This window comes from Zootoca vivipara, chromosome 13 (genome assembly GCF_965207765.1).
Source record: "Zootoca vivipara chromosome 13, rZooViv2.hap1.1, whole genome shotgun sequence".
NCBI classification, from domain to species: Eukaryota; Metazoa; Chordata; class Lepidosauria; order Squamata; family Lacertidae; genus Zootoca; species Zootoca vivipara.
The window spans coordinates 2,916,491-2,943,182 of NC_142596.1; the positions used below are offsets into that span (position 1 = coordinate 2,916,491).

Below are 26,692 nucleotides of genomic sequence, written 5' to 3' on the forward strand. Positions count from 1 at the left end.
TATTACTTCCCAGTCTGTCCTCTTAAATACATAATTGTATAGAACAGCGTTTGCCAACCTGGTGCTCTCCAGATTTTTCGGACCCCTGTTTTTGGCAAGAAGCGACATCTTCACCGGCCTCGCACCTAAGGATACATCTCTGATGTCAGGTACAAGGCAGATGGGTGTAGAAGTTTGGCTGACAGTCTGGAGGATCCCCAGTGTTGCCTTAGACACAGTTTAGAGGCCGAAATAAAGATGTGTTAAATCTTCATAAATTTATAAAGGATCAAACTGAGAACTTAAAAGCACTGTATTGTCCCCAGTTCTTCCTGAGATTGGATCTGAATGAACGTTGCAAAGGAGCAAGCCAAGTCATTCCTGTATTTTTGTGTGCTTTTAAAACGCCTTTTGTTCAATCTTCTTTTGTGCTTTCTAAACAGAACCAAAACCAGTCTATGCACAGGCGGGTCAGCCAGATGTGGATTTACCTGTTAGTCCCTCCGATGGCCCTCTTCCAAACTCAACCCATGAAGATGGAATGCTTCGGTAAGGGAACTCTTGCTTTTCCTTGTCTTTCACCAGATCAGCATGGGCAGTGTTAGAAGTTGTGGTCCAGCAAAATATGTTGTTGCTGTTTAGCCGTTTAGTCGTGTCCGACTCTTTGTGACCCCATGGACCATAGCTGCTTGCTGATCTCAAATAAGATGCGGACATAGCAGACGACCATCACGGTCAGCGGGGTGACATAGAGGGTGGTGAAAGTGAACATGTTGTAGGTGGTCTCCTGCCAGTGCTCTCTGAAACTCCCATGTGTCACGCACTGGGTGAAATTGACGCCCGGGATGGTGTACAGGTGGAAAAGGAAAAGCTGAAATGGAAATAAAACAGTCTAATAATAATATACACACTTAAATTACTTTGCACACATATATTATCCATGCATTATTATTTATGTACATAGTGTTGGTTTGTTGTTGTTGTTTAGTCGTTTAGTCGTGTCCGACTCTTCGTGACCCCATGGACCATAGCACGCCAGTGTCTTGCACTGCCTCCCGCAATTTGGTCAAACTCATGTTCGTAGCTTCGAGAACACTGTCCAACCATCTTGTCCTCTGTCGTCCCCTTCTCCTAGTGCCCTCAATCTTTCCCAACATCAGGGTCTTTTCCAAGGATTCTTCTCTTCTCATGAGGTGGCCAAAGTATTGGAGCCTCAGCTTCACGATCTGTCCTTCCAGGGAGCACTCAGGGCTGATTTCCTTAAGAATGGATAGGTTTGATCTTCTTGCAGTCCATGGGACTCTCAAGAGTCTCCTCCAGCACCATAATTCAAAAGCATCAATTCTTCGGTGATCAGCCTTCTTTATGGTCCAGCTCTCACTTCCATACATCGCTACTGGGGAAACCATAGCTTTAACTATACGGACCTTTGTCGGCAAGGTGATGTCTCTGCTTTTTAAGATGCTGTCTAGGTTTGTCATTGCTTTTCTCCCAAGAAGCAGGGGTCTTTTAATTTCGTGACTGCTGTCACCATCTGCAGTAATCAAGGAGCCCAAGAAAGTAAAATCTCTCACTGCCTCCATTTCCTCCCCTTCTATTTGCCAGGAGGTGATGGGACCAGTGGTCATGATCTCGATTTTTTTTTTTATGTTGAGCTTCAGACCATATTTTGCGCTCTCCTCTTTCACCCTCATTAAAAGGTTATTTAATTCCTCCTCACTTTCTGCCATCAAGGTTGTGTCATCTGCATAGCTGAGGTTGTTGATATTTCTTCCGGCAAACTTAATTCCGGTTTGGGATACATCTAGTCCAGCCTTTCGCATGATGAATTCTGGTGTTTTAAGTCTTCATAGAATTGTTCAATTTCACTTTCTTCAGCACCGGTAGTTGGTGCATAAACTTGGATTACTGTGATGTTAAAAGGTCTGCCTTGGATTCGTTTCAAGATCATTCTATCATTTATGAGATTGCATCTCAGTACAGCTTTCATCACTCTTTTGTTGACTATGAGGGCCACTCCATTTCTTTTACGGGATACTGGAGTGGCTTGCCAGTTCCTTCTCCAGGTGGATCACGTTTAGTCAAAACTCTCCACTATGACCTGTCCATCTTGTGGCCAGGGATGGGCTGGCAAGAGACAGTTATTAATCAATATTTCCTAATCCATGCAGACCAAGCATGAAGCTAGTGAAATTCAAAAAAGGAGACAGTGTGGGCTTGCGGCTGGCTGGTGGCAATGATGTCGGGATATTTGTAGCTGGTGTTCTAGAGGATAGCCCTGCTGCCAAAGAAGGCTTGGAAGAAGGAGATCAGATTCTCAGGGTAGGTGGCAATCTTGAATATTAAGATGATGGTGATATAGATTTATATAGCATCCCATCAATAAACATTCCCTGGGTGGCTTGCAGGAAAATAGTAACAAAGTATAAACTAAGAATAAAAAACAATAAACAAAAATATTTAAACAATCCTTGCATGGAGGTAGCATACAATTTATAAAACTAGGTTCCTGAAACATCGTAAAGGTAAAGGACCCCTGGACAGTTAAGTTCAATCAAAGGCAACTATGGGGTGTGGTGCTTCAGGCTGAGGGAGCCGGCGTTTGTCCACAGACAGTTTTCCGGAATATACTGTCAGCATGACTAAACAGCTTATGACATAGCAGTTTAAAGGCCTGGATTCATCAAAAGTTCTTCACCTAGTGCCAAAATACCACAAAGAAGGTACCAGGCAGGCCTTTCTGGGGAATGTGCCACTACCAAAAAGGTACCCAGAGCAGGCCATTCAAAGATGGTCTTAAGGTTTGGTTGTGGCGAGTTCTCAGCATGATTTGCTTAGGAGAAAGAGACTATAAAGTTCATGGCACATGTGGTACAATATACAAACATAGTAATGCAACTAAAGAGAATGTCTAGATGCACACTTGGGTTCTGTCAACTGCGTAGTAACTTTTTGAACTGTTGCTTTGCACCAGGTAAATAACGTAGACTTCACAAATATCATCAGAGAGGAAGCAGTACTGTTTCTGCTTGACCTCCCTAAAGGGGAAGAGGTAACAATTTTGGCACAGAAGAAAAAGGATGGTAAGTAACTGCCGTTTAATGAAAGGACAAAAACTATTTTGATAAACTCTCTTAGATAATAATCAAAAGAGAGCTGTCCTCAACACCTTGGATTGGCAGTGTTGGGGCTTTATTATCCAGGTCACTTCTTTTGAAGGCTACAGTATCTGCAATCTAATACTGTTGTCTGAGTCATTGGTATTAATTAGTTCAGGCTCACCAAGGTAGTATGCAGCAGCAAAACAGAACCAAGCTGCATCATTCCTTGCTTACACCAGGTGTGTGCACAATTCAGGCTTGTGGGATCTGCTTTGTGTGAATGGAAAATGGTAGATGTAAAAGCAAGTTTACTTGGGATCATTGTTCATCCCTGACCATGGGTACATGCTGGTACTGCAATACAAATTAGTTCTCAAGTACATTCTGATAGTGCTGAAAACCATCATGCCTTTTGCCATTTTCAGGTTTTTTAACCACCTGCAGTAGGGATCCTGTGGCTCTCCAGATATTGTTAGACTCCCATCAGCCTTGGACAGCATGACCAGTGGTCAACGATTATGGGAATTGTAGGCTAGCGACAACTTGGGGAACTTGTTCACCACTCTCACCTACAGAATTCAGCATATTCTCAAATCTATTGTTTGATTCAATAATAGTTTTCTGTAAGTGCTATAAAGCATTAAGTTTGTGCTTTTATTCCGTTCTTGCAGTTTATCGACGCATTGTGGAGTCAGATGTAGGAGATTCTTTTTATATAAGAACTCATTTTGAATACGAGAAGGAATCTCCCTATGGACTTAGCTTCAACAAAGGAGAGGTGTTTCGAGTGGTGGATACATTATACAATGGCAAGCTTGGATCCTGGCTGGCTATTCGGATTGGCAAGAATCACAAAGAGGTGGAAAGAGGCATTATACCCAACAAAAACAGGTATTTCAGAATAGCTCTTGGAGAAGCGTTTATTTGGCTGAAGGGCTAAGCTTTTGTAAACCTGCATTGTGCTGAATTTCTTGGATGGAATTGCTGAAACTTCAGACTAGTTAATTTAAGAGTTTTGCTTTATAGCAGGCATCCCCAAACTGCGGCCCTCCAGGTGTTTTGGCCTACAACTCCCATGATCCCTAGCTAACAGGACCAGTAGTCGGGGAAGTTGGGAATTGTAGTCCAAAACATCTGGAGGGCCGAAGTTTGGGAATGCCTGCTTTAGAGCATCAATTTGCAAACTTCAAGCTCCCAGAGCTGCAGTTCAAGTACATATGCAAGGTACAAATTTGCCCTTGATAATCATAACTGTATTTTGAATCATTGGAGATGCTGGAGATGCAAGCAGCTCTTTCAACCTATAGGGTGAACAGCAGAATCCTTTTTGGATTTAACCATTTTGCTTTGCCTGGAACCAGTTGGGATGTGAATTGGCACATGTACAGAAAAGCCTTGGAAACGCAGGTCTAGGAGCTAAGCAAGGCTGCTGTTTCCCCCCATTATCAGTGTTCACTGTCATTGTTTCTTCCACACAGAGCTGAGCAACTGGCTAGCGTGCAGTACACCCTTCCAAAGACAGCTGGTGGGGACCGTGCAGATTTCTGGAGGTTTCGGGGCCTACGTAGCTCAAAAAGAAACCTCAGGAAAAGCAGAGAGGACCTTTCTGCCCAGCCAGTTCAGACCAAGTTTCCTGCATATGAGAGAGTTGTTCTTCGAGAAGGTGGGGTTCAAAGGAAATTGAAATGTTACTGTGATTAACCGTGTTCAGGGTTTGTGTTTGGAAGGAGGGGAAAGGAAATGGCTTGGCATATAGAACGTTAACATAAGGGTGAAGGAGGAGTTGGAGAGAACATGAAGAGATGATGATGATGATGATGATGATGATGATGATGATGATTACTACTGCAGTTGTAAAAAGCCTGAAAGTTTCTAAACAGTGTACACACATTAAAATATAAGTTTCTACCTACAGGACTCTTAATCTAATGGACATGATACAAAAGGAAAAAGGAATTTGGAGGGATTATGAAAGCAAGCATTATAGCTGCTGTTCCCTCCTTAGCCAACAGCTGGGGTTCTCTGCCAGACAGAAGTGAAAAGTTGGAAGATGTGGACTATAGAAGGGATTAGTTGGGTAGGAATGGGTTTAGGCCAATTCCACTAACAGATTGCATTCATCTCAGACCTCAGCTTGCTCTAGTAAACACTTTTATTCCCTTGGCCATTCCCCGACCTAACAAATGCCTGTGATGTTTCCTTTCCAATCTTCCAAAGAAATGGCTTACTCTTCTGGTGTTTTTGTTTCAACCCATTGTTTCAAACTCCTAACCCAGAAGGTACCTTTTTAAATTCTAATTTCCTCTGAAACCAAGTTATTCACAATGATTTTTGCTTTTTGTTCTGAATAGATTGCATTTATACCATTAATGAACCCTTGTCCAACCCCCATATTTTTTATCATAAAATTCCAAGAAACATTATCAAATGCCTTCTCTGCATCTGTAAAAATTAACATTGCTTTGGTATTCTTTTTTACTTCCAATCTTTCTAATACATCAATAATATTTCTAATATTATATTTCATGTGTCTTGCAGGTAAAAAGCCTGCCTGATCGTGATGTATTTGGTCATTTAATACCCATTTCAATCTTGAAACCAAGATACTTACAAATTTTTTGTAATCCACATTTAAGAGGGAGATTGGATGGTAATTCTTCATCTGTGTTCTATCCATGTCTGGTTTTGGGATCAGAGTTATATATGCTTCTTGCCAAGTCTCGGGTGCTTTGTCCCCTCCAAGAATCTTATTGCAGACATCCACCAACGGTTCTACCAGCCAATCTTTCAACGTTTTATAATATTTTTATGCCAGTCCATCTGGTCCTGGTGCCTTGCCGATTTTCAATTGTTTTATGCCTTGTTCTACTTCCTGTTTTGTAATTCTATAATTGAGTGCTGATCTCTTATCGATCGGAATCTTTTGCAGTCCATTCTTGCCCAAGAATTGTTCTATTTTATCCCTTTGCTCTTTATCCTTTTTATAAGGCTGTTTATAATACTTCTGAAAACATTTCCTTAGCTCTGTTGGGTTCTCAATAGTCTTCTCTTCCATCTTTATATTCGTTATCGTGCTTTGTTTCTGTCTCTTTTTCAATTGCCATGCTAATAATTTCCCACATTTATTAGCAGATTCAAATGTCTTTTGATTCATCATTTTGATCTTCCACTCCATTTCCTGATTTATTAATTGTGAATACTGTACTTGCAACAACTTAATTTCTTTTTGGGTCTGCTGATTTTTTTGGGTTATACCTCAATTTCTTCTCTTTTTCTTTCAATTGTGACAGAATATTTTCTTTTTTTCCATTTTGTTGTTTCTTCCTAATCGCATTCTGTTGTATCAGGAAACCTCTAATCACTGCCTTGCTTGCATCCCAAATGACCCTTTTATCTGTCTCTGTACTCAAATTTATTTCAAAATAGTCTTTTGGGGTCTTTGGGGCCTTCTTGACAATCTTCATTTCTCATCAATGCATCATTCATCCTCCATCTAAAGGAGCCGTGCAGAGACAACTTTAATTCTAAACACACAGCATTATGGTCCGAACATGTCCTTGGGCAAATTTGTACCTTGATCATTCTCGGGGCCAATTCTCTGGTTGTCCATATATAATCCAGGCAGGACCACGATTGTTGAGAATCTGAAAAGAAAGTACTGTCTTTTCCCAATGGATTTTTCGTCCTCCAAGCATCAATCAGGTCAAAATTGTTGATCATCTCAAAAAACGTCTTTGGTAGTCTTCCATCATTCAAAAATTTCTGTCTCTGAGATCTGTCCATCAAAGTGGAGACCACCCCATTCAAATCACCCATCATAACTATTTTATAGTCCACATGGTCCAATAGAACTTCGTGGATCTTTTTGAAGAATTCAGCCTTCGCTTCATTTGGTGCATACATTCCGAGAAAAAGATATTTTTCGCCTTGCGCTATTACTTCAACTGCTACATATCTCCCAACTTCGTCCTTAAACATCAATTTGGATTCCAATTTGTCATTATTTTTACTCCTCTTTTTTTGACTCTATCAGATGAGATGTATTCCTGGCCCAACTTCTTATATTGCAAAATTTTCCCATGAGTCCTCATCACATGTGTCTCTTGTAAGCAAATCACATCCAAATTCTGTTTCACTAGTACATGATGGATCCTATTCCTTTTGGATCGCAAGTTAAGCCCATTAACGTTCCAAGTCAAGATTCTTAAAGTGTACAGTAAAGGTTTGGTGGTTCAAACCTCAGTGATGGACAAATTCCCCTTGGCTCTGTAATGGAACCAGTTCTGAATGTGTGATCTTTCTTTGGTAGGCATTTGAGAGAAAAGCTTGCCTGTTTTGCCCACTACCTAATTCTCTTCAGCTCGTAACGTTGACATATGTGTGCTGACAGCGTAACACCTGGGTGCCTTGTTATATTGCCCTTGCTGGGAATGGTTGATTGGTTTCACCTGCCCCAATAGCAGCCATGTCAGGAATTCAAGCACACGCATGCCCTGAACGAACTCTGCTGAGGCCAAGAGAGGGCTTTAGGTCGAAAAGTGGGGAAACAGCCTCCTAACGCACTTGCAAGAAAGAGTCAGGATAATTGGCTGACCCAGGTAGAGGTGGCACTTTCCAAACAAAAGGCTGTTTGGTTGGGTGGACTTGGTCACATAAGATTACAGTAATCATCATTGTCAGAGGACCTCCCTACAGGGAGCCTCCCCCCATCATCCTGACCAGCACTTTGCCCAGGGAGAGCAGCAGCAGCGGGTCGGGGGAGGAAATGAGGATGGGAGCGGAGTGGGGGAGGCAAGGCTCAGCGATGCATCAGAGCCCCTGCACCACTCCAGCCAACAAGTAGGAGAGGGAGCACAGCCGCTTCTGGCGCCTGAATTGAAGCACACGCCCAAACGCAAGGTTAGAGAGCGGTGTTATGGGTTGCCCAAACTATTATGCTGGCCCCGGAGCAGAAGGGCGCCATTGCAGGATTCTGTGAGTGACTAGGAGGTCATGTTTTCCGCTATCTCTGCACTGTAAATACTATGCACAATAAAACCGTTAAAGACAGAACAGACTTGGGCTTGTTTACTCGGGAGTAGCCGCAACAATCCCCTGACAATCATTAATTGGCACTTAACATTAAATAACTTCTGCGCCTACTAAACAGCAGCTGATTTCTGGCACTTCTTCTGCCAACTAGTGTTTTTTTTAAAAAAGTAAACACTTTCATCTTAAAATGTCAGAACTCGTAGCGCACTAAGATTGACATTGCTGTCAGTCTTATTATTATTATTATTATTATTATTATTATTATTATTTAAAAGATGACTGACTGCTCCCAATACTCCCCTGCCGTGAATCTGTTCTTGCCCCCCCCGACCTCCCCAGTATGTGCCTTTTGAAAGAAAGAAAAATTGTCCAGACCCACTTTTGTGTTTCAGCCACACCCACTTTGACATGTGCCCGCACAGGTTTAGCCATGGGTCAGTGCAGCCCTAGGCATGAAAAAAGCCATTCCCACTCAAAGCCATCAAATAATGTCTTGGTAGTTTTTTTGTTTTTGTTTAAAGAAGACTTACTATGATTTCCCTTTAATTCCAGCTGGATTTCTCAGGCCTGTAACAATCTTTGGACCAATTGCAGATGTTGCGCGGGAGAAACTGGCAAGAGAAGAACCAGATATTTATCAAATTGCAAGTAAGCACCTTGCCTGTCTTCTGTGTCCTGTTTTCCCAGCTAAACCCCCTCCAGCTTACAGGTGCAGACCAAAGTTTTTAGACAATTCCTTGGATTAGAGAGGATTGATTTGTTTACCTGTTTATCACTTATATGCCAAAATGGCTTCTAAGCCATTAATTACTATAAAATCAATACATAATTAAAATAAGCAGGAGCAAATCCATGGGGGAATTAAAGCATTCTTAATTAAAATATACAATAAAGCCATTTAAAAGCATAACTATTGAAACAGTTAAAAACCTGTTAAAATAAAACCACAAGGTCAGTTCAGGACAGTGCTTGCTTAAACAGGTGTGTCTTCAGGAGCTGGTGTAATGCCAATGCTGATGGGGCCCCCGTATTTCAGCACGGAAGGCATTATGCAACCCTGGTGGCACATTGTATATGAGGAGACAATGACTTGAGAGCATAGATGAGAAGTTTGCGCTCTCTTATTCCAATATTTAAATGATGATGAAACATCCAAGTGGGTTAAATGAGGTGTCTGTATTATCAGTGGCTTCCTCATTTATGTGGCAGAAAAGACTTTTAAAATCCACACGCATGACTATCTAGATGTTGTAAAAGCTCTAACATTGGAAAACAACACTGCTTTATTGTGTCAGATCATTCACAGTCTTGCCTGCTGCTGACTACCAAAGAACCAACAGCTCTGCAGATGTTGCTGGACTTCAACTCCCATCATCCCAGGCCATTTGTCATGCAGACTGGGGTTGATGGGAGTTAGAGTCCAAAAGCGTCAGGAGAGGCATAGCTCCCCACACCTGGTCTACTCTAACCAACAGCACTAGGTTGTCTGACAGAGGTATTTCCCCATACCTGTTCCTTTTTAAGTGCTGGTGCTGGGGAAAGAACACAGGGCCTTCTGCACACAAAGCATGTGTTCCACCACCAAGCTGTTCATCAGCATCCCAAGCTGTCTCTGCAAGGAGATGAGTGGTGTGTTTGTGTGGTTCAAAGTAAAGCTGATGTGTTTCCCACAGTTTTCTTGCACGTTCAGCTAGGCCTGGGAGATATATTATCATATCGCCCAGGACTGGTATGAGGAGCTGACCGTGATGTCGGCTTCTTTCAGTGATATATCGCTGGTGAAACCGCCACAGCTCCTGAGTCCCTCTACTCGCAGAGTCGGCTGGAGGGAGTCAATAGAGGGACTCAGGAGCGGTGGTGGTTTCACCAGCGATATATCACTGAGAGAAGCCGACATCCCACTTTGCCCTCATACTGCACAGAGGGAGAAAAAAGCTGTATTGGTGAGGCGCCGATACAGCTTGTTCCTCCCTCTATGTCTTTAAACTGCTCAAATGAGGAGTGTGCAGCTGCCCTTGGCTCAGTGAAGCAGTTAAAGCCAGGGGTGTGGTGGGGGCTCCGTGAAACTGCTTGGCTGAGGGGATTGCGGTTGCTGCTCCCTGCAGTGAGCAGGTAAAGGAGCCCCGGTGCTCCACCCGTTAATGGGTTCCCTCCCCCCAGCTCAGCAGCCCAAAGCAGCTCCAATGCTTCTGCTTGAGCAGCAAGAGCACCAGGGCTGTCTCAGCTGGGGGGGAGGACACATTCCCTCCTCCCAGCTGAGCAGCACAAACAAGCTGCATTGTCCCAGCCCACAAGCCTCGGTGAAACCGCCTCAGCTCTTGAGGTGAGAGCTGGGGCAGTTTCAGCCAGTGCCTCGCAGGCAGAGGCCACTGCATCTTGTTTTTTCAACATCGTGGTATATCACCAAACCATGATGTTTGACTGGCAAAACACCATGATGTTGAAAAGCTGATATTGCCCAGCCCTACGTTGAGCACCCCAGAATGCATAAGCAATACAGTTCTGTCCTTACCATAAAAGAAGTGACTTTGGAAAGTGATGTTTGAAAGCTTATAGAAGATTTTCAAAGAAGAAATTTGATAATCTTGTAACATTTTTACCGCCTGTAACATGTAACTGACCCACAGGTGTTGATTAACTGTTGTCTCTTTAACAGAAAGTGAACCAAGGGATGCTGGTACAGACCAGCGTAGTTCGGGCATTATTCGTCTGCACACAATCAAACAGATAATTGACAGAGTAAGTGATTAAATGCTCATTTGTATGCTTCTTGTTGGGTCAACAACATGCAGGTTTCATGCAGGAACACAGAAGATGATAAAACAATTTTAAGAAACACATTAGCCACAAATTACTGAAAGTATGGGAAATGCAAGACATGGCATGGCAACGTGTAATTTAGACATTGCTGCTGCAGTGTGAAAGTTGTGTTTCTGTGGTTTCACCCATGATGTTGTTAGAATGAAATGCCACACACAGCCATGTGGTGGGGATCGTTGCACAGATCCTTGCCAAGTGCCTATCTCCCCAGATCCTGGCAAGAATTCCATGGCTAGGACCTGTGCAATTCCCCAGGTGCAATTCCCCAGCCTGGTGCGTGGGACCACAGTTCCCATCAGCCTCCTCTTTCCACACCCTGGACCTTCCAGTTTGCTACAGCAACCCCTGGCTGAGCTTTGGATTTGGCACCTCAGCTTCCCGCTTGCTTGCTTTTTGGTGTTCTCTGACCTTCATATGAGGTTCAAATGTAGTTCTTCGTAAATTTCAAAGAAAAATGCCAGTGGTGTGTAACACTCCAGGTTCAGCAAATGGTCTCCTTCCAGAGTGCTTTTTACTCATGTGTGCTTGCATGTTCATTGACTAGCTAATCCTCCCTGCAGAAGGAACTAAACTGCCACTTGTGCTAAATGTTAAAGAAAACCCCTTTTCTATCCACTTGCTAAATATGCAGGGTAAGTGTGGTAGAGATTTTTGAGGACCTACAACACAAAATCCTTGATCTGCTTAATAAATTATGCTTCATATAGAATTGAATTTCACACATCAATTTGGAAAAAGTAACCCACAGCTTAATGTTTGTCTCAGAGAGCTCTAAATTTTAAAGATTTATAATGATGGCTATGATCACACAAGAAGATAGACACAAAGCTTAAAATCATTCTGCTCTTTTATTGTTCTGTTCAACCTTTCTCAACAATCCTTACATATCTGCCTTTGTATTCTCTGTTGACTGCAGAATTAATCTTCAAGGTGTCCAGCTTCACTCTTCCCCCTGCCTCCCCTTTCCTGGTAATTGACTCTTCTACCTGCCTGATTTTTCTGCTCTTGAATACAGCTGCAGATGTGAAAATAGTTTAAAATAATTAATTTTTGTGGAATCAGCTAGATTAAAGGTGGCAAGTTTGAAACCTTATGATGCACACTTTTAGGAGGCTTTAGAGAACAGGTCAAGAGCCCTTGTTTTCCTGGGTTGTCTGACGGCTTGGTTCAATCTTTTCTTTTTTCTCAGGACAAGCACGCCTTATTAGATGTCACTCCAAATGCAGTGGACCGTCTGAATTACGCACAGTGGTATCCCATTGTGGTGTTCTTGAACCCTGATTCGAAGCAGGGCGTAAAGACTATGAGGATGAGGCTCTGCCCAGAATCCCGGAAAAGTGCCAGAAAGTTATATGAGAGGGCCCACAAGCTACGGAAAAACAACCACCACCTCTTCACAGGTGAGTGCACCAGGATGGAGAAAAAGGTTGAGAAGAAGCCAAAGGGTATGGGGAGGGAATGAATGAAACAATGCATTCTTTTTCTTTCCCTATGTGCTTACAACAAAATTTAATAGAGGATTGGACAAATTCATGGAGGATAATGGTTACTAGCTATGATGGCTGTATTCTGTCCCAACAGCCAGAGGCCGTAATGCTTCTGTATACCAGGTGTTGGAAGCCACAGGAGAGGGAAGTGCTCTTATCTTCAGCTTCTGCTTGCCAATGGCCCGTCTAGTCCAGCACCACCATCTTACACTGGCCAACTAGATGCCCATAGGAAGCCTGCAAGCTGTTCTTGAGCATGAAAGCACGCTGCCCACCTCCAATTCCCAGCAGCTGGTATTCAAGGACATTGCTGCCCCAGACACAGTGCCATTTTCAATAGTTTTGGCGTCGTTTTGACAAAACCTCATTCAAACTCTGTATTCTTATTTTTAGCTACTATTAACTTGAATTCAATGAATGATGGCTGGTATGGAGCTCTTAAGGAAGCGATTCAGCATCAGCAGAATCAGCTGGTGTGGGTTTCAGAAGGAAAGGTATGGAATCTATTTTTTTTTCTAAGCTGTTGCAGTGTAGTGGTGACATTTAAATGGACATGTCTGCCTTTTCATTTGGGTTTGATAATTTTGAATAAGTTATGGGGAGGTTTGTATTGGAATAATATGGGCAATATCTTATTCTCAGTTACGTCTTCAGCATGGATTCATGAATTTCTTCCAATGAGGCATCTCAAAGCAATTTATTGTGTAATAAACCATGTATAAAGCAATTGCAGGTACAAAAGCAATATAAATACAAAAGAACTTCATATAAAATAAATTTTAAAACCCAACAATAATTACATGCATAAAATCAGTTTCAAATCCAATGCAGATACAAACCCGAATAACATTATCCACTTAAAATAAAATAAAAATATTCCAGTAGCACTTTAGAGACCAACTAAGTTTGTCATAGGTATGAGCTTTCGTGTGCATGCACACTTCTTCAGATACACTGAAACAGAAGTCACCAGACCCTTATATATAGTGAGAGGGTGGGGAGGGGTATTACTCAGAAGGGTGGTGGGAATGGGTGATTGCCTGATAGGAGTGGTAAACCTGTTGACGACTGTTAATGACTGTTAACGACTGCAATTGGTCTTGCAGGAAAAAGCAAGGGGTGAGATGGCTAAAGAAAGCTTTATCATGTGTAATGAGATAAGAATCCAATGTCTGTATTCAGACCAGGTCTCTCCATGGTTTTAAGCTTGGTAATGAGTTGCAATTCAGCAACTTCTCTTTCCAGTCTGTCGTTAACAGTCCTCCCCACCCCTCCCCAACTATACATAAGGGTCTGGTGACTTCAGTGTATCTGAAGAAGTGTGCATGCACACGAAAGCTCATACCTATGACAAACTTAGTTGGTTGCTAAGGTGCTACTAGAAGGAATTTTTTTTTATTTTTTGTTTTGACTACGTCAGACCAACACAGCTACCTACCTGTAACAAACATTATCCACTTAGAAGGCTTGTTGAAAGAGGAAATTATTCAAGCCTGTTGGTGCCTCTCTCTTGTATGTGGATGGTACCATTTTGGCTACCCAACGACTGGCACTTCCTCTGAACCTTAGAAAAAGAAGCAAATGGTGTTTGCAGATTCCTACAATTCAGCTTTTGCAAGTGGTTGAATTATGCCTTCTCACAGAGGCAAGAGTAGATAATTGAGGGGCAAGGCATAGCCTCTATGAAGGGGACCCCTGGGAGAGTGTAGGATGTGTCTGTGCTGATCTCCATTGATCCCCTTGCAGCTCCTTGCTCTGTACCAGGGATGCCCAACCAGTAACTTATTCTATCTACCGGTAGATCCCCAGCTGATCCTGGTAGATCACGGGATTCTTATTGTGTACAAAAAGTCATGGGGGGAAGCTATAAAATCCTCCCCAGAAAAGCTCAACAACTCTGGGCAATCCACCCACCCCACGCACGCTCCTCCCTCCAATGACAATGGGTAGATCACTGCCAGTTTTTTTATATATACTGGGAGTAGATCACAGTATCTTGGGAGTTGGATATGCCTGCTCTGTACAAACCCTTTTTCTACCCCAAATGTTTGTTCTAGTATGGCGTAGCATAAAATCCCTAAACTGCCTACATGCTTACCCAGTCCCTTTCTAGCGCTGACAGGCATTTCACTAGTTTCTGTGTATTACGTAAGGCTTTCTTCTTTTCTTTTTGTTTCGTTTTTTTTCTTTTCTTTTCTTTTGGCTGACTGTTAATATATATTGAACTGACATTTTCAGGGCAGCAATTCATTGCAATTCAAAGATCTGTCATGAGAAGTAATAGCTAATTTGCAATCCAATTGCTTCGAGTATAGCTGGGGTGATTTGTCATTCCAGTATTGGTTTACTTTTAATTTCATTCCCTGTGTTAGGACTACTTTGGGGGTTTTGACTTCAGACAGTGTGTTGACCCTGCAGAATAAGGGACACAAACAAAGTAAACTTGAGCAACACGTAATCCTTAACATTCTAAGTTTTTTTGAACTCTGAGCTTTACAAGGAAAGGTGCTGAGAACTAGCATTGAGAACTAGCCTTGTTGTGTCCAGGGTGATGGATGACGCTTGCATCTTTTGTTGTTCAGAGCAAAGGAAAGGAAGGAAAGAGAAGAATAAGCTTTAATTAGATTACGCATGCTTAAGTCTTGCCCAAAACAATGGCTCATTAATTACCGCTGGCCAGGATCCCATCCCTAGCACTTGAAACCTTGAGCAGGAGAGGTGAGGTAGGGGTGGAACACAGGAAAGCCAAGCCAAGATTAGACTTAAGAGTTGGCGACTGTAACCACCAGTCTGGTAGCAGGCAGCAGGGACAGCGAATGTGGGTTCTCGGTTGCTTTCCATGGTGCCAGCTGAGGGGATTCTAGGAATCTGGGTTAGGGGAAGCTGACCTGCTCACTGTGCCTTTACTGCACCAGTGTACATGATGGAGGAGGAGGAGGAGGGAGGTGTCGTTACCCCCCACCCCGGCTACCTTTCCTTATCTGTGGCCCAAATCCTGTCAGCTGATATTTTAGATCATGGAAATATGTTCATTAAAAAAACCCCATAAGGCTACACATCTTGGTAGGATCATAGGGACAACCTTGTGCTAAGGTAAGCCACTCCTCCTCCTCGCTCAGCACTGTCATCACTGACTGGCAGCAGCAGCTCTCCAGGGATTCAGGCAGGTTTCCCCCAGCCCTTCTTGGAGGCACCATGGGTCAAGCATGTGAAGCCTGTGCACTGTCCCACTGAGCCGAGGTCCCTCCCTCTGGTCTGTAACCCTTGAAATCTGTTTCTCTAAGATTGAGGTGCAGGCGAGTTAATCTTCATTCTGCACAGAAAGACATGGTGTTAGAATTTAGCACAGCAACTCTTCCCCCCCCCCCATGTAAACACCCAACCCTCATGTGTTTGACACAGGCAGATGGTGCTACCAGCGACGACCTCGACCTCCACGACGATCGCCTGTCATACCTGTCGGCTCCAGGCAGCGAGTACTCCATGTACAGCACAGACAGCAGGCATACCTCTGACTATGAGGACACGGACACAGAAGGCGGGGCCTACACGGACCAGGAGCTGGACGAAACACTCAATGACGAAGTTGGGACTCCTCCTGAATCAGCCATTACGCGGTCCTCTGAACCCGTAAGAGAAGATGCGTCAGGGGTGCATCATGACACTCAGCCATACATTCCTTATGCTGCTGCTCAAGCTCAACAGCAACCAAACCACCAGATAGAGTCTCCTGGGTTTAAAACAAGCGCTGCTCAACCGGTAAGGAAGCAATACTTGCCTGCAGGTTTTAAGCAATAAGATTACATACAAAGCCCTGCAATTTTCTCCCTTGGATGCGTAAAATGTGGTCCCAGTTGGTCTTTGTAGCTTTTTGGGTTTTACTCTACCGTAGCCACTTCTCCTCCTCAGTTCATTTGTTTGTTTGTTTGTGTGCACAAACTGCATTGAGTGTTTAGGAGCATTGCCTTCTAAATGGTGCATTGAATAGCTATCATTTCGTTTTGCAAGCCCTGTGGGTCTCTGCCATTTGAACACTGGATTCATACAGTTTGCATTTCAGTTGTTGAGGGAGGGGGGGCACATGCTCTTCAGCTGCCTTTTAAAAAATAAATAAATAAAAGGATCAGCACTTTTAAAGAACATGACTTCCATGCTGGCTTCATGGTACAAGAAAGTCTGGCGACAGTATTAGCAGAGAAGCTAACCCCAAAAATAAAAATAGCAAAGGGAATGAAAACAAGACACCTTTTCAGTAACTGGTACTGCAGGGAAACATCATAGAATGATGACTGTATGGCTGGTATGACTGTATAGTGCACACGATTTCGCCACAGGACGGGAAGTATGATATTGCAAGATGCGTGTCTCTGAGAATGGGCTCCTGTTGTTTCAGGTTGGCTGCTTGGTTTGTATTGGTTAATAGGAGAATATTTTTTTAAAAGAAAAGATAAAGAATAATAATGAAAAGAACAGCACTTTTAGAAGAACCTGAGATTGTTTCCCACCTCTCCCCATCAAAAAGGAAATTCTTTGGGAAAAGATGGAAATTCAGTTTAAAAATAACCATGGTACCTGTTCAAGAGTTGGGCATGAGCAACCTAAAAATGAATCCACTTTAGCTTTATATGAATTCCAAATGAATTTTATCTCTTAGCTAGAGGCCTCTAGAATGATTCAAAGGAGTAGGCAACATGGCGTCCTCCCAATGTGGTCGGACTCCAGAGAGGTGGTGGGACGCAGATGCCATGTAATTGGGCACCATGTGCACTTGCAGCTGGAGGCCATTGAAGTGGCTCAAGGAAGGAATAAGAAATGGGCCCTTTGGACATGGTTGGACTGAACCTCCCATCAGGTCAGCTTGGCCAGTGCTGGGGACTGATAGGAGTTGTGGAACTACAGATCTGGTTGGAGCACAAATTCCCCAGCCTTGACTTGAGAGTAGCAAGGAACAGCAGCTTCTTCTCCTTGCCTTGCTCTCTCACCTTCTGGGGTGTGGCATGAATTGGGTCCAGAGGAAGTAAGCAAATGTAACAATGGCAAGTGTGGCAGTGGTTGCCATTGTGATGATGGCAACAAGGTGGTGAGCACACTCAGAGAGAGGTCCCAAGGGACCCCTAAAATTTTGAGCCAATGCTGTCATCTTTTGTCAATCTGCTGTTAATTTTACAAGCTGCCCCATTTTTCTCTCTGGCTAGCCAAAGAGGGTGTGGGTTATATAAACTTTGGTATAGTCAGTCATGTACTCCAAAGAGGAGGTTTAGCTTTATGGAAGCAGCTGTCCCCAACACCCAACTCATCCCCTAGCCATTGAGCATGCTGGCTTGGGCTGATGGGGGTTGCAACATCCAGGACCCAAAGGTCGTACTGAAGAACAGTTCGGTCCTGGTGTACAACTTGATTTTTTGCAATTCAATATGTTGGGTGGTTGTGGCTTAATATGATTTTTGAATGGAAATTATGTCCACTTTACCAAAAACTATATTTTAAACACTTCACAGAAAGCAGAAGCCTCACCTGCAGCCCCCTACCTTTCCCCGTCGCCAGAAACAAACCCTTCAGCCTCATCAACTTCTGCTGTTAACCCCAGTCTAAGTCTCTCAAATGTCAGGCTGGAGGAGCCTGGCATGGCTTCTTACAACTCTTACCAACCACAAGCTGCCCCCCTAAGAACACCTGGCACTGAGGCACCTCACATAATGCTCAGAGAACAAGAGCCGCCGTCCTTATCGCCGCATATAGATCCAACCAAGGTACCTCCTGCCTATGTTGCACGGATTCACTCTGCACATGATCATTCTTGCTTTGCCCCCACCCTTACTAAAGGTGCCCCCTTGTGATTTCCCTCCCACTGAGCATTTGTGCAGCCTGAAAAAGAGCTTCTCTGCGGCTTCTTTTTAATGAAAATAAAAATCTAACTCTTGGTTTTGCTTGGTGCATGAGTTCAAATTGCCTTTCTCATTTCTGCTGGAAAATGAATGCATAAATCAGAAGATGTTGCAAGCCCACTTCATTTCAAAGCATACTTTTACTTCATTTGTGTGTGTCTTAAACCTTCTCTTTTCATTACATTAGTTTCAGAGAAACATTCTGTCTTCCAAATCTACCTGTGTTTTGTGCTTTATGGCCTTCCTGTATACTGAATGGAAGCTGTTCAGTTTTTTGCATTTTGATTGGCTGGATGTGTCAGGATAAGCCAAAGATCCTCAAACAGTTCCCAAAATGAATTTAAAAAATGAATAAAAAGAATAAAGTCTCACCATAAGTGTGGACCCTGAGATGGGAATGGTGAACTGTGGCACCCAGATGTTGGGCAGGAAGTTGAACCAAGGCCCAAAGTCAAATGAATTGAAACAAAAAGTTGGTGGAAGCTTCACAGACACCAGTAGCATTAATGAGTGCATTTAACTGGGGTGCTGGTGCCAAGGTTTGGGCTGCATAGCATTTGGACTCCTGACCCTGTCCAGACTGAAAGGGGAGGAGAACCATTATCTCTCCAAGGGGCAGCATCCCAGTGGGGGGACAGGCCCAGAGGTAAATGTGGGCAGTGCAACAGATGACACTTTCGAGCCACATCTGAAATCCACCCTCCTTCCAGGCAAGCCAGAGGCCTTCTCACAGTCAAAGGCTACATTGCAGCCAGGCAAAAGGGCACAGAGCAGGGATGGCGAGGTGTGTGACCTTGGGCCAGATAGAGCAACTTGGAGGACCGCCTTCTGTCCTGAGGCTGAGGTTCCCCACCCCTGGGCTAGATTAATCAAATAGTGTTTGGGCAGCTAAGCTAATGCTGCTGATTAAATAAGGCAACTTCCTTTTACTGCATGTTGCAGCCTAGATGTGTGCTACATCTAAAAAGGAAGTGTGCTTTTTAAAAAAACTTAATCCATTAATTAAAACTCATGGAGTTAATCAGTTGTGATTAGGGTACTAGTTAAAATGGGTAAGCTGCTGTTGTAGGTTTCCTTTGACTTGTTAGTTCTTCATGGTCTCAGTTGCTTGTGCACCTGAAGCAAACCACTCTCTTTCTACAGATGTACAGGAAGGACCCATTCAGCAATGACGAAGCCCCTCGGCCAAACTATGTCTTGAAACAGCCAGCCCAGAGGCAGGAGAAGGACTCCAATCTGACCTATGACCCTCAGGCCCAGTACACAGAGAAGCAAGCTAGCAGAGATTATGAGCCACTGGCCTACAAGTATGACTCCTCAAACTACATGGACCAGTTTCCCCGTGGCTACGACCCTCGTCTTCATTACGAGGAGCGTGTCCCTCCCTATGATGACCATTGGACCTATTACGATGAGAACCAGCCCTATCAGCCCCGGCCACCTTACAGCAACCAACCTCCCAGAGAGTTTGATACCCGGCAGAACATAGAAGAGAGCACAGAACACAGCTGCTACTTTCCAGCACAACCTCGCTTTGAAGAGCCGCCTCCCCTGGCTTACGACAGCAGGCCCCGCTATGAGCACGCAGCTAAAAACTTCAACGCCACTCAGCTGAGGTATGAAGAGCAGCCCACTGCTGCGTACGAGGTTCACGGAAGATACAAAACAGAGACTCAAGCCTTCACCCCAGCAGTGCCCAGGTCCCCCGAGTCCAAGCATTACTTTGAGCCCCAGCCCAGAGGCTTTGAGCAAGGCCCCCCGCAAGGGTTCAGCACAAAAGTGGGACAGTACGAGCCTCCTCACAGCACTGCAGGTGCGCACCCTCCCCTCCCATTGCAAAGTAAATCAGAAGTTCTGCCTGCCAACAGTAAACCACTGCCTACCCAACCAGCCGAGGAGGAAGATGACCCAGCCATGAAGCCGCAATCAGTGCTGACAAGGGTTAAAATGTTTGAAAACAAAAGATCGTCATCACTGGAAAAAATTAAGGACTCCAATGATGTTCCAGTAGTCAAGGTAAATTGGGCTTGTTTTAGCAACTGTTGGCAATCGTCTGTGGTCACTTGGTGCTGGATTCCTTTTTTAAATCTGATGTCCTTGCACAAGACTTAGTTGGCATGAGCTGAATCTTTAATGAAGATGGGGCACTTACCTCATGGATGAAGGATTCCTCCTTCTCCTTCTCCAGATTGGTGTTACTCTTTTCCTGGGACACTGAATGGTTGTTGTCCACAATTAGGGACATTGTGGGGTTACTTTAATAGACTGCACACTCACTTTGAAGCATTTTAGCCACACCTGACCTTTAGGAAGCGATGGATACCAGGAAATGAATGGTGTTGCTGCCATGATGCTTTTACCAAGTGAGAATGGTCCATCATTCTAGCCTATCACTTGTCTATTGTGGGTGGCATTGACTGTCTAGGTTCTCAGACAGACGTCTTTAATATCACCTGCTACCTGATGCTTTTAGCAGGAGTATAGGCTGGCATCAGCAGCTGGTGTGGTTGGGAATCTGCTGAGGGCCCACAGCCCAGCAAGGGGCCCACTGGCAATTCCACCTGCTGACACACATTCCTTTCGTGCTGGACTAGCAGCAGTGTATTGGAAGCTGCCTTCTTAGGCGTGTTCACAGTAGATCATCAGTGATAGATTTACAGAATTATTGTGAGAATTACAGGGGTCTAATGTGTGGCAGTAATGACAAAGGCAATTTCCATGCTGGAGATTATTAGGAAAGGAACTGAAAATAAAACTGTCAGTAGCATAATATCATTATATAAATCTATGGTGCAACTGCATTTGGAATACTGGGTACAGTTCCAGTTGTCTTACCTCAAAAAGGATAATGTAGAGTTGGAAAAGGTTACAAAAGGAGCCACCAAAATGACCAAGGAGATGGAGCAATTCCCCCGTGAAGCATGTGGGCCTTTTTAGTTTAGAGAAAAGGCAAGTAAAATATGACAGCATAGAAGTTTGTAAAATTGTGGATGGCACGGAGAAAGTGGACAGATTTTCCCCCTCCCTCATAACATCCACAACATCCACAAATGTTGGAAGATTCAGGACTGATAAAGGAAAACACTTTTTCACATAGCTCATAGTTCAACTATGGAACTTGCTCCCACAGTAGGCAATGATAGCGACCAACCTAGAGGATTAGAGAGATTCATGGAGCAGAGGGCTATCAGAAGCTGCTAGTCATGATGACTATGCCCTTCCTCCACAGCTGGAGGCAGCAATGCTTCTGAATGCCGGTTGCTGGAAACGGCAGGAGCCCGCGAGGAGGGCTTTTGCACCCAGGTCCTGTCTGCGGTTTCCCCACAGGCATCTGGTTGGCCATTGTGAGAACAGGATGCTGGACTAGATGGGCCCCCATTGGCCTGATCCACCAGCCCATTCTTACATGCTAAAATCATTCCCACTGAATCCAGAATTCACATTTTAAAGCAAACTGACCTAACTATCAGTTTCCAGGCTTCTATGCGAATCAGAACACAGTTAATAATCAGACTGCACACACCTCTGAATTCAAAAATGAGGGAATGCACAAAAATGTGTATTTTCTGAGAAAAGTACAAAATGTGTACAATTCAAATGCATTTTTGTTTGTGTGTGTTTGAAAAATTGCCACAGAATGCAGGAACAGACTCAAGTGTATGAAACAAGCATGGAATGGAAATGGACTAAACTGTCTGTACCTTAAAATGGTTAAACATTAGCTGTGCCAAGTTCCTTTTTATATGACTCCATCCTGAGGATGCCTTTTGTATATGATAGTACTAGAGTGTTAGCATTTTATCTTTTTGTTCAGTTGTTCTAATTTGGTGTTTACGTGTGTGTGCTTTTCAGCAACCTCCAGAGCTTGCACCTAAACCTAATATTGCCCCAATGAGTGGTCCGAAACCAGTCTCTCAAAATCAATATGAACATGACAAACCAGCTTACAGGTAAGCACGGAGGTGCAGCTTTAAAATGGAGTGCTGTTCTCACAAGCCCACAAACGGTTTAGAAGCCTTTCTGGGCATTAAGCGGTGTAGAAAATGTTATAAAATAAATTAATAAATGATGTGTGTGTCATCTAAAGAAGAAGAAAATATGCTGGGGGATTCTGCACAAGACCATGACTATTCTGGCTCTTCTGAGCTCCCTCTCAGGTCAGAGGGTGGGGCTTGGGGTCTCTCTGCCCTTGGACCTCAGAGCTCCAGTTCATCATAAGGGAGGTTTGGGGACTGCCCAGCCCTGCAAACCAGCTAGCTGTTCCTGGAGTCGTCTTTCTTCTGTTGTTGCTACATAACTTCAATCTTCTGCTGTCCTGTAAGACATCCCATCTCTCCCTCCCTCCCTCCCTCCCTCCCTCCCTCCCTCCCTCCCTCCCTCCCTCCCTCCCTCTCTCTCTCTCTCTCTCTCCAGTCTCTCTCTCTCTCTCTCTCTTTCTCACACACTACCTCCTCTAGCATTTTCTACTACTTATAAAGTGGAAGCAGACCTTCCTGCTTGCAGCCCCCCCCCACTCTCCTGGGCATTGCCAGGGAGCCAAACTGTATCATTGTCTCTCCTGGGCTCAGTGCAAATGCCCCTCCTCTCTTTAGAGCCATTGTGCCGCCTTACATGAAGATGTATGCAGGTTCAATCAATCTGTTCAATGGTTAAGTACACTTCAACTGAGGCTTCTTCAATTAGGTGACAACCCAATTTTTAACTTTGTATAAAATCTACATCTGTTATTAGCAGCTCAGTCTACACCAGTGTTTCCCAAACCCTTTCAGGCCACTGTCACCTTGGTACCATGAACTCATCCCCTGTGCCCCCCCCCCCATAAAAAGTATCATTCAGAATAGTGGTTTGTTTAATCCACTTGGGGATGGCATCCTTCTGTCTCGGGAAACCATGATGGAGTGCACCTTCAGGTAGGAAGTCAGGCCATTGGAGAGTTACAGCGCCTGCTGTGGCTGGCTGGAGAGACTGATCTGGGAGAGACATATTTACTGCAGGTGGGGCAGATGAAGGTGTCCGGTTGTACACGTGGGAAAACATGGTTGCTGACACAGCAGTTGACAGTGCCCCAACTGCCTGCCTTGGAAGAGTTGGATGTCCCTCCTGCCATGACGAGCTGAAGAGCACCATCAGCTCCAAGCTGTGTGGTAAACCCCCAGGACAGGATGGAATTTCAACAGAAGCCCTGAAAATTGGCCTCGATGTCTCCCTCATGACACACCTCCATGGCCTCCTCTTGCAGTGTTGGGAAACAGGAGCCATGCCACAAGGCATGCACAACTCCAGCATTGTGACCTTCTACAAGAGCAAAGATGAACCACCATGACTTTAACAACTACCGTGGAATCTCCCTGTCGAGTAATATAGGGAAAGCCTTTGCCCATGTCATTCTCAACAGATTACAGTCACTCACTGACAGGGCCTATTTTTAGAGCTCCAGGGTCAACAATTGACATCATTCGACTTCATAGACCTGACAAAGGCCTTTGACCTCATCAGCTGTAAAGAACTCTTCACACTACTCCACAAGATGATTGTGTCCTTTCACAAGAACCTGAGTGGTACCTTCTACCGTCCACAGCTCATCCTCAGATGCCTTCCCTATAAAGATCAACGTGAAACAGGGTTGTGGTCTTCTTGCCCAAACTCTCTTTTCAGCGTTCTTCCCCCTGTTGCTCTCCTGTGCCTTGATCCACTAAGGATATAATAACACAATAAAATTCAGAGCAGTAATTGCACATTTGTTCAAAATCCAATTAAAAACTATTTAGTTTAATTCAACAACATTAATGAACTTTATCCAGTGATATCAGCTTTTCAAAGTCTGAAAATGATTTACACCTCCCAGTGCCCCCACCATTGCCTCTTGCCACCTGCTAAATAATTCCACTGCTTACTTGGGGAATCACTGTTCCTAGAACCTTGTTCCTTTTTAATGAGTGACAAAAATTTCTTAAGCATTTACTTTAAAAAAATATTTCTGTTTAGGGCACCAGAACCACAAAGACCTCAAGCGAAGCCCCCTGAGGACATAGTTCGGGCAAACCACTATGACCCTGAGGAGGATGAGGAATACTACCGCAAGCAGCTCTCCTATTTCGACCGTCGGAGTTATGACAACAAGCCTGCTGCACAGGTCCCTGCTGGCCACCTGGCTGAGCCTGCTAAACCAGGCCATCTCCATAATCAGCTGAACTACACAAACTACCCTTCAAAGTAAGCCTCCCCTCTTGTGCACTTCTGTTATCATTTCAAAGGTCCCCACCTCTAATATCTGCAGATTCCAATAGAAATATAGCTTTTTAACCCATCAGAGAGGAGGGTTTCCAGGGGATGGGGAGTTGCTGTCTTGGCAGGGCTTTGGGGGGGTGCAAATGTGGGATATAGACATATATAAATATGCTCTTGGGGGTTCTACGTTCAAGTAAAGACTGAATCTAAATCATCAAGTGACTTTGCAGTTTTAAGCTGGAGTCCAGGTTGCACTTTGCTTGCATGCCTTCCACCTGCCCTCACACCACCAGATCTCTCTGCTGCTTGCTTCCATGCTTCACCTTCCATGCTTCACTTTTTCTGCCATGGCGCCATCTGCTGCACCTGGAGCAGAACCACAAGCAGTATCATACTCATTGTGCACAGTACTGCAGACAAGCTCAAAGCCACTAGGGTGGTAAAGAGGGAAGGTTGTGGGTCGCAGGGAGTGGGGACAGGGACACAGCTGCCATTCCCCACTCCTGCTGGCTTTGAAGTGTTGCCCATCTTCCCCTGCTTCATTTCCTGCTGCATTTCCAGCCATTTCACTGGCTGGAGAGCTACAGGTACAATGGAACATGGTGATAGAATACATGGTGCCACTGCAGGATGCAGGTGGGGGGAGGCCAACCTTTAAATGTTCCTCCACATTAAAAGCATGCCTTGTTAACTATAGATAACCATGTATTTGGAAGCTTCGTTTGCTTAGAAAGCACTGCAGTGGAGAATGTCTATAACCCACCAAATGATCCTCTTGTAGAAAGAAAGCTTCAGAAGAGATTGCACCCCTCTAATGTTGGCCTGCACTAGCATGTCCTGAACTACTTGTACCTGGGATAGAGCTGTTTTGGAGTGATGGGGTTGGTCTCGGTTAAAGCTGAAGGCAAACTTCAGTCTTGCACTCAAAGATACATAGGTGTATTTTTGTTAAGCGCTAACAGAAGAGCAGGCAGGCATCTCCTTCCACAGTTGCAGGATAGCTTTCTTAACACAGCCTCTGAGATTTGTGCAGTTTGCCCCCCAGTTAGTCTGGTCCCATCCTGGGGGACCAGGATTCTCCTGGGGATTGATTGATTGTCAAACCTTCACCCTAAGGTCCCAGGGCAAGTCGCAACATTTAAAAACAATACTTTTTTAAAAAGAATTAAAGCAACTCTCAGGCACAGAAATAAGGTGGGTTCTAAAAACCTTAGTGTTAAAAGCCAGAATAAAGAGGTATGCCTTCACAGCATTCACCACAAATGAAATGAAGTGCCTGACAAACCTCTGTGGGGAGGGAATTCCACAAGTTAGGGGCCACATGCTCTCTCCCAGGCCACCCCATCCCCACCCCGACACCTCTGAGAACAGAGGAATGACCAGGAGAGCCACTTTGCTGATCCCTGCACCCAGGAAGTTCTGTAGGGGAGGAGGAGATCTTTCAGATATTTGAGGCCTGGAGTCATTTAGGGCTTTAAACACTAATGCAATGGGCCCAGAAATGAACTCTAAACCAGTGCAGCTGTTTTAAAATGGGTTATATGAACTCTAAATGGAACCCCTGCATTTTGGGCCAACTAAAGTTTCTGAGTTGTCTTCAGAGGCTGTGTTGCAATGGAAGGCATTGTAATAATTCAGTCTGGAAGTTTAGGGGAATTGAGTACAGCGGCCAGGTCATCTCTGCAATGGCAATGATGCTTCTGGGTGATGCTTCATGCGCTTGTCAGCTGTAACAAGAGGTGCAACAGAATATCATTGAATTGTAGAGTTGGAAGAGATCCCAAGGGTCATCTAGTCCATCCTCCTGCAATGCAGGATTCTCAACTAAAGCATCCAGTGAAGGAGAGTGCACCACCTCCCAAGGGTTAGGATTAGGGTTCCACTGTCAAACTGCTTTTACTGTAGAAAGTTCTTCCTGATGCTTAGTTGGAATCTCCTTTCTTGTAACTTGAAACCCAGAAACTTTCTTGTAACTTGTGGTTCCCAGAACTGGACACAATACTCCAAGTGTGGTCTGACCAGAGCAGAATAGAGTGGTTCTATTACTTCCCTTGATCTGGACACTAGACTTCTGTGGATGCAGCCTAGAGTAACATTAGCTTTTTGGGATGCTGCATCACATTGTTGACTCATGTTCAGTTTGTGGTCCACAAGTTTATAC

The 26,692-nt window shown here is 44.2% G+C and overlaps 1 protein-coding gene across 6 annotated transcripts in view; it reads left to right on the forward strand.

The window, feature by feature from the left end:
* Positions 1 to 26,692, forward strand: part of TJP1 (tight junction protein 1) — a 129,852-nt gene that overhangs the window by 88,479 nt on the left and 14,681 nt on the right. For 4 of the 6 annotated variants that reach the window (XM_035131818.3, XM_035131816.3, XM_035131817.3 and 1 more), the window contains exons 10-23: positions 423 to 528; positions 2,151 to 2,301; positions 2,954 to 3,062; positions 3,752 to 3,971; positions 4,559 to 4,743; positions 8,664 to 8,759; positions 10,768 to 10,850; positions 12,121 to 12,331; positions 12,812 to 12,912; positions 15,821 to 16,177; positions 17,917 to 18,168; positions 19,447 to 20,319; positions 22,156 to 22,253; positions 24,289 to 24,516. In XM_035131818.3, the coding sequence (XP_034987709.2) occupies positions 423 to 528; positions 2,151 to 2,301; positions 2,954 to 3,062; positions 3,752 to 3,971; positions 4,559 to 4,743; positions 8,664 to 8,759; positions 10,768 to 10,850; positions 12,121 to 12,331; positions 12,812 to 12,912; positions 15,821 to 16,177; positions 17,917 to 18,168; positions 19,447 to 20,319; positions 22,156 to 22,253; positions 24,289 to 24,516 (3,070 nt within the window). The remainder of the gene's footprint in view (positions 1 to 422; positions 529 to 2,150; positions 2,302 to 2,953; positions 3,063 to 3,751; positions 3,972 to 4,558; positions 4,744 to 8,663; positions 8,760 to 10,767; positions 10,851 to 12,120; positions 12,332 to 12,811; positions 12,913 to 15,820; positions 16,178 to 17,916; positions 18,169 to 19,446; positions 20,320 to 22,155; positions 22,254 to 24,288; positions 24,517 to 26,692) is intronic. The other 2 variants (XM_035131820.3, XM_035131821.3) reach the window with 1 other exon arrangement.